At 48.6% G+C, this 7103-nt stretch overlaps 1 protein-coding gene across 4 annotated transcripts in view; it reads right to left on the reverse strand.

Moving 5' to 3' along the window:
- The window catches only part of UST (uronyl 2-sulfotransferase), a 157420-nt gene extending 151410 nt beyond the window's left edge, over positions 1–6010 (reverse strand). For 3 of the 4 annotated variants that reach the window (XM_052681795.1, XM_052681796.1, XM_052681804.1), the window contains exon 1: positions 5373–6009. In XM_052681795.1, the coding sequence (XP_052537755.1) occupies positions 5373–5628 (256 nt within the window). In that variant the 5' untranslated portion in view covers positions 5629–6009. Of the gene's footprint in view, positions 1–5372 lie in introns of all 4 variants that reach the window. The other variant, XM_052681794.1, reaches the window with a different exon arrangement.
- Between the last annotated feature and the right edge of the window lie 1093 nt (positions 6011–7103).

A 7103-nucleotide genomic window follows, 5' to 3' on the forward strand; every position in this document is an offset into this window, starting at 1 on the left:
ACTTGTAATGTTAAGGAATTTTAGAATGTAATAATTTCTAAGTGCAATGTGTTCTTAAAAAATCTACTGAAAAGCAGACAAAAATCGGAGTGCTTACAAGTACTGAAGAGCTCTTTTGAGAACACTACAGTTGTTCTTGAAACAATGAGGAAAAATACAGTTGCCTATAAGAATCTAAGCAGGGCCTTGTTAAAAGCATATCCACCTGAAAAACAGGTATTGTGTAACACCAGAAAATAAACTTCACCCATACAGGATGCTGCCGTTCCTTGAGCGTTTCTCCTATTCACATGTCTGATGGGCCTTCAAAATTGACAAGTTTGTGGAAAACCATATTCATAATACATGAGTAAAAACTGGATGAGACAACTCTTTTTGACTATTAAAAAAAATCAGAATCAGTCTACTTACAATCCAGTATGCTATGCGCTTTAACTCCAAGAAAGCTTGCTTATTCTGAACACCTCCATCATTCTGAGCTAAATTCTGAGCTTTCCATCATTGAGAAATAAATGAAATATTACTAGAAAAGGAAAAAAAAAGTAACACTTTTTTCTTCCCCCTCCTAGAGGTTAGAAACAAAACTTGTATTAAACACATACTGTCAGCCACTTCTACTGTTTCACTTGCTCCTCTCTTTACATGTGGACAGGAAAAAGGAAGACACAATAAATAAGTAAATAACCAAACCCTACATTATAATAATAATAATAATAATAAAACCAATTTATACCACTTCAATGATTTTTTATTTTTTTTTTAATTTGGGCTTAGTTTAGAATAAGATTTCTGCCTCAGTGTCCTCAAACACTCAGAAAGATATCCCCTTCCCCTGCTTTCATTTGGAAGAATTATGTTGTATCCAAAATATAAACATAACTCCTCTTGTGACAACTTTAAGCCTACAATGCGCATCTCTTGACCAAAACACTTGAGCACAACTGACTGAAGAGTGAGAGTGGGGAGCAATTCAGAGCTTGTTTAAAGAACGCAACTGGACACTCTGTCTCACATGGGAAGTGCTCAGCACAGGTCATTTCCACAGGCAATCAAACCCTGACATCAACCAGTGGACTTGTTGGCAGTCTCCTGGGGAGTTCAACAGGGGAAATGATTTAATTGACATGAACAACAACAACTTTTGCACTGCAAATACTAAAGATCAAAAGGCTTTTTCTTTTTATTGGCCATGAGAGGGCTGCTACCAGCCCTTGGAAATACTCATTTCTGTATTTTCAAGCATGTCTGTATCACAAGCCAAAGCTGGGAAGACTACAGCAGTGCAAAAAGATGGCAGTTCCAGGAGAAAGGAGTCCCTGGTGCCTTCCCCAAAGCCACGTGATTGTCCAAGATTAACAAGCTCTGTCCTACACATCTTGCAGAAGATTCTCCTCTTTCCTGGCGCTGTGTTTAGAATAGCAAGCCAGAGTTACCTTGGCAGAATCAGCAAGCAAGACCTCATAGATGTTGTGTAAGTCCCAATACTCCAGTTTATTAGTGAAAAGCCTAGCTGTTTTTAAACTTTCTTATTTTTTGGAGCCCATAGAGGGTCCAGGACTGGTACACACCCTGACACAGTAAGTTTAAACCTACTGGCAACAGACTTGCTTTTATGAAGTCTCTTCCAAAGATTCTTCAGAAATAACCCACTAACACCCAAGCCCCCACAGATGATACACTGAAAACCAGAACTCTACATCTCTCCCAGTGGCACAGCTAAAGCATGAAACTTGACCCTGTTCTTGTGAACCACAGCCAGCAAGGACAGCAGAAACCAGCAGCGTTCCACAGGCCCTCTCTCCTATTAGAACTGCTATGAGCTTGAGTTCAGAACAGGATAAATAAAGCACTACAGACTTCTGTCTTCTGATCTCCCCTATTTTCCCCATATGACTCTTCTAGACTCTTACTAAAGAGAAAAGACGGCAATGCAAAGTGGAAATACTGAATACAGCTACTTGCTTCCCCACGCAAGCTGCTATCACATTTTTCCAACCATCCCAGTCAGTACAACAATGCACAAAGGGAGACAGATATGGACAAAACACCAGTGAAGTTGGTCCAGGAGGACAAGAATTACTAGTAATTAGAATATTCTAAAAATACAGTCATCTGCCTCCCAAACACATTCTGCCCCACTAAAGGAAAGTTTAGAGAATTAGCAAATCTTTACTTAATTCATTTGAAAACAAACTAATTCCTTCTCCTCTCAGCTTATACAGAACAAAACGAAAGATAAGAACAAAATGAAAGCTGTTCAAGCTCACTGTTTTTGCTCTGCCTACATTTTCCTTAAATCACACACTGGTCCAATGCAAGTGTGACTTCCATCCTGATTGCTATTGAAATTTCGTGATGTTACAATGCAGGCAGGCTACTAACAACGGACAACCTGTAAGGAGAAATCTCTGTGCTGAGAAAAGTCATGGAGCAGATCCTCCTGGGAGCTATGCTAAGGCACACGGAATAGAGGGAGGTGATATGCAATAATAGCATGGCTTCACCAAGGGTAGGTCCTATAGCCAACTTATGGCCTTGCGTCAATGAACAGTGGAAGCGCCAGTGATGTCATTCTATGTGGAATGCAGTGAGGCCTCTGACACGATTCCTCATAACACCATTCCCTCCATACTGGAAAGATATGGGCTTGATGGATGGATTGTTCAATGGACAAGGAACTGGTTGCAAGATCATACCTACAAAGTGGTGATAAATGGCTCAGTGTCCAGATGGAGATCAATGACATGGAGACCTGCTGGAGCATGTCCAGAGGAGGGCCACAAAAATCAAGTTATAGATATACCTGTTCATTGCAGGGGTGGGGGTGTACCACACAACCTTTAAGGGTCCCTTCCAACTCACACCATTCTGTGATTCTGTAATGCTCTTTCAAGTGCTGAGGCAAGAAACAAGCATTCCCTGCAGAGTAACATAACTAACAGTGAACAGCGCACTGAAACTTGCAATGCAAATTAAAAAAAGCCAGACAAGATGACCCCCTACACTATGAAGGCTGCAAAATAATTAAACAAGTAAATAAATTTTCCCCTTGGTCAATTCTTTCTTGGTTCTTGTAGCTTTAAAGACAGTTGAAAGATTCATGTACTGCAAACACAGTTTGCAAACTGTTTCTTTCTGTTAGGGGACTTAAATCTTCACACCATAAATTGTGGCTTGGAAGTACTGGAAGGAAAGAGTTGCTTGTTCATTGGATCCGTGGCTTCAGGAGGAAAAAACATTTCATCTTCTTTAATGTCATAAGACTTGACTAGTCAAGCTCTTGTATAAAACCCACATATTTAGAGTTTGGTGGTTAGCACGACCAGGTGTCTACTGCCTATTCCTCCAAGCTCTTCTTTTAGTCCCCCAGAAGGCAACAAGCTTAACTGGTTACAAATATAAGGTTGATAAATGACAAACCTTGCCAGTTGGATAAACCAAGGAGTATAGCACTGTTCTTGCAAAACCTACACTAAGTGGAAAAAGAAAATCTTAAACAGTGTCAACGATATGATCCTCTTTGTCGATCCAAATGCAGCAGTATAGCTGGGAAGTGTAAAATAGCTTTAGAAAATAATGCTCAAATGTCTTAACCATTAAAAATTCATTTTCCAAAGAATACCACCTCCTTCCCCAGTAGTTCCTCACATTTAGGCATATACAATAAGAGCTTTTAAGCACCTGAGGAGCTCCTCCCAATAAATGGTCAAGTCCCAGTGTCTTCCAAACTGGCCACCCGCAGGCCTCAGGATGCTTTCCAGCAGAGACAGCTACAGTTCTTCATGCAGCGGATCCCACTTTTACAGCCTGGATCCCTCAAGACCACAAACTGAGAAGCTGTCTAACAGTGTGCTCCTCGCAAACTATTTGTGCACAGTAGCATTCATCGTTGATGAAGATAAAATTCAAAAAATTGGGATCAACCTTGCTTTGAAAAATAAGTATCTGTATTCGATCCAAATAAAACATCAAGCAATTGTATGGAATACCTACTTACACCTTGGTGGAAAATTTGTCTATTTCCTCTTTAGTGTAGGAATTTCTTCATAACCAACACTAAATTAAGAAAAAGGCAGGCAGTAAAACCCAAGCCAAAATGGCAATACTCTGTTGTGTTTGGGAAGCAACATTCAAAGTGCTTCTTCTCCTGTTCTGACTTGAACCTCCATTCATGTTTTTATCCACTTTGAGCAGAACAGCAGAGGATGGACTGGAAGAGATTCCTGTTCACGTGTCCCTCTGACAAAACAGAGACAACTTGACCTGAGGTGCCCAGGATTTCAGCTACTGGAACTCTGGCAGGACAGGCAGACCTCACTGGTCTCCCTCACATTGCATTTTTTTCCCTAATACCTATCTCATCAACATTTGCTGTGTTGCAACATATGTCTGTTGCCTCTTGTCCCACTGCTGCACTGCCAAGAGGTGCTTGGCTTTGCCATGCCATCAGCTGGTGACTGACTGCTGGGCTCCTTTTCCCTTAAAGAAAAGCAGAGTTCGCACACACAGCTGCGCTCCCAGGACGTTCATAAAACACATGCAGACTAATGGATTTTCAGCTTACACTTCTGAAATACAAGTGCCGCGCTTTACTTTGCAATTTGGTTGCAAAGTAACCTCGTCTCTTACGGACTGCCTTCGCGGACAATCAATACAGAGGAGCTAACGCGGTATAAACTCACACCGCAAACTACCCTAGTAATCCTCCCATCCGGAAAACCCCTCGGTTTTTGTTCTCTGTTTGAACGAGCCCTGCCACTGATAGGTACTGACCTGACCTCGAGGAATCACCCTCTGTATTGACCTGACCTCGAGGAATCACACTGCTTTCCACCACTTCCCCGTCAGGCAGGGAAGTAACCCTCAGCAAGGCAGAAATCGGGCACGTAGCGATACCCCGGTGCCATGTGTCATTCGGTTTCTGTCCGACCGCTCCCGCACACACCTGAGCGCGGCAGCCGCTCGCAGGTCGCTCTACGCCCGGACTTCCCCGTTTGTAACCCCCGGGCACTGCGCGCAGCGCCCGTCCCGGCTCCGCAGCTCGGAACGGAGCTCGCGCGGCTCCCACAGCCGGAGATGCGTACCGCCGGCGGGCAAACAAAGGGGCATCCCCAGCCACAAAGCCGTTCCGGATTTAAGGGAAGAGCCTCAAAGGAGCTCTACCTTACGTTAACTCGGGAGAGAACCCGCTCCCGCCACCCTCCTCTCGAGAGCCGCCTGCGAGCTGCCCCTTCGGACGTGCGGCGATGCGGGGTAGAGCCGCCGCCGCCGGCGCTCCCCGCGCAGCCCCCGGAGCTCCGCCGCGCAGCCGGGCCGGGAGAGGAACGCGGAGAACCGCAACAAGTGGCCGCGCTGCCGCGGGCCGCGCTTACCCAGATAGTGCCGCAGGTCCAGCAGAAAGTGCGGGGGTCCCCCGTTGAGCTGGTAGAAGAGGGAGCCCACGCAGAAGAGCAGCAGGGCGGCCATGCAGAAGCCGTAGTCGCGCAGAGAGAGGAAGGGCAGCAGCGAGAGGGGCCGCCGCCGCTTCCAGCCCCCGCCCTGGCTCGGGCCCCCTGCCGCCGCCACTGCCGCGGGGGGCCGGGGCGCAGGGCAGTCCCCGCCGCCGCCGTGCTGCTGCTTCTTCTTCATGCTACCCCCGCCGCCGGCTCACGCTGCCCGCCGGGCAGGGCGCATCCTCCATCCGCCTGCTCGGCTCCGGCTGCCCGCGGCGGGGAAAGTTCGCGGTGACTCAGGGGGCCCGTCCCGTCCCCATCGCCGGCTTCCCCCGGTCCCGTGCAGGCGAGAGTCCCGGCGCTGCGGCGGCGGCTGCTGCGAAGCGCCGCTAAGGGGAGGGGAAGAAGGTGGTCACCATCCCGCTCCCTGGGGCTCCTCTCCTCCTCCTCCGCCGCCGCTCTCTCGCTCCCTCTCTCCGCTCGGCCTCTCGCTCCGGTGTCAAGTTACAGCCCCCACTTCGCCGCCGACGGCCTGCGGCTCGCGGCCGAGTCGCGCGCACGGCGCGGCCCCCGCAGCTCACCCCGGCCCGGCCCCGCCGTCCTCCCCGGCCCGCCCCGGCCCCCGCTCCCGCCGCGCGGCCGTTGCCTCCTCGCGAGCGACCCCTGCGGGCACCGCCGAGCGCCGCCAGCCTCCACGGGTCACCTGCCCCGGCCCACAACGGGTTCGCACGGGCAGCGAGGCGGATCCCCTCGCATGGAGCTTCGCGGGAGCAGCGGCGGGGCCGGGCGGCCCAGGGGAATGCTCTGCACCCGATGGGGGCTTCGTGCTCGTGTGAGAGGTGAGAGAGCTCGTTCATCGGTTGCCCTTCTCACAGTCCTGTGACAAAACTGATTTCTGCTGGACAGGGGGCTTTAGACAAGTATGGAAAATCACCAAATTCAGATCACTCAGAACCTCAGTCTGACCCCCTCTGCATGTGGCTTGAGATACAGTCTCTAATTGCTTGATGATGCAATTTTCCCCACACAACTGCTTCCTACAAGGCATAGGCTGCGTGGCTTTCATTCAGCCCTGAGTCTCATTCTCTCCAGGCAACATATGTCCCCAGGGTGTCCTGATGGCTGTTGGGGACCCTTCATGTTCCTTGGCACTGCAGCAGAAGTATGCTTTCTCCTGTCTGGAGGATGCTCGACCAGGGCCACAATGGAGAGAAGTGTTGGGGCTGTCAAGCACTTTTTCATTTTTCCCCTTCCCCTTCATAAGATCGCATGGTCTTCTCTTTCATTTTTAGACAGCAGTGTGGTTTGGGAGAAAAATAGGAAACCATGACCCATGCACAACTTGCCAGGTCAGAAACCAAAAAGCAATTGCCCTTTTCCTTTTCAGATTTAAAAAATGGACCATGAATTAGGGAGCCTGACTCATAATATTTCAGCACTTACAGCTGGAAGTTCTATCAGGCAGGCTGCATTCAGGGGGTTTTGCCACTTACATCAAAAGGCAAGTGTTTGCAGATGACGCCAAACTGGGAGGAAGTATCAATCTTCCTGGGGTAGGAAGGCCCTTCAGAGGAATTAGGACAGGCTGGATCACTGGGCTGAGGCCAATGGGATTAGGTTCAACAAGACCAAGTACTGCACTTTGGCCACAACAGTCAGAGGCAATGCAAC

Source organism: Tympanuchus pallidicinctus, unplaced genomic scaffold (genome assembly GCF_026119805.1).
Source record: "Tympanuchus pallidicinctus isolate F22 unplaced genomic scaffold, pur_lepc_1.0 scaffold1, whole genome shotgun sequence".
NCBI lineage: Eukaryota > Metazoa > Chordata > Aves > Galliformes > Phasianidae > Tympanuchus > Tympanuchus pallidicinctus.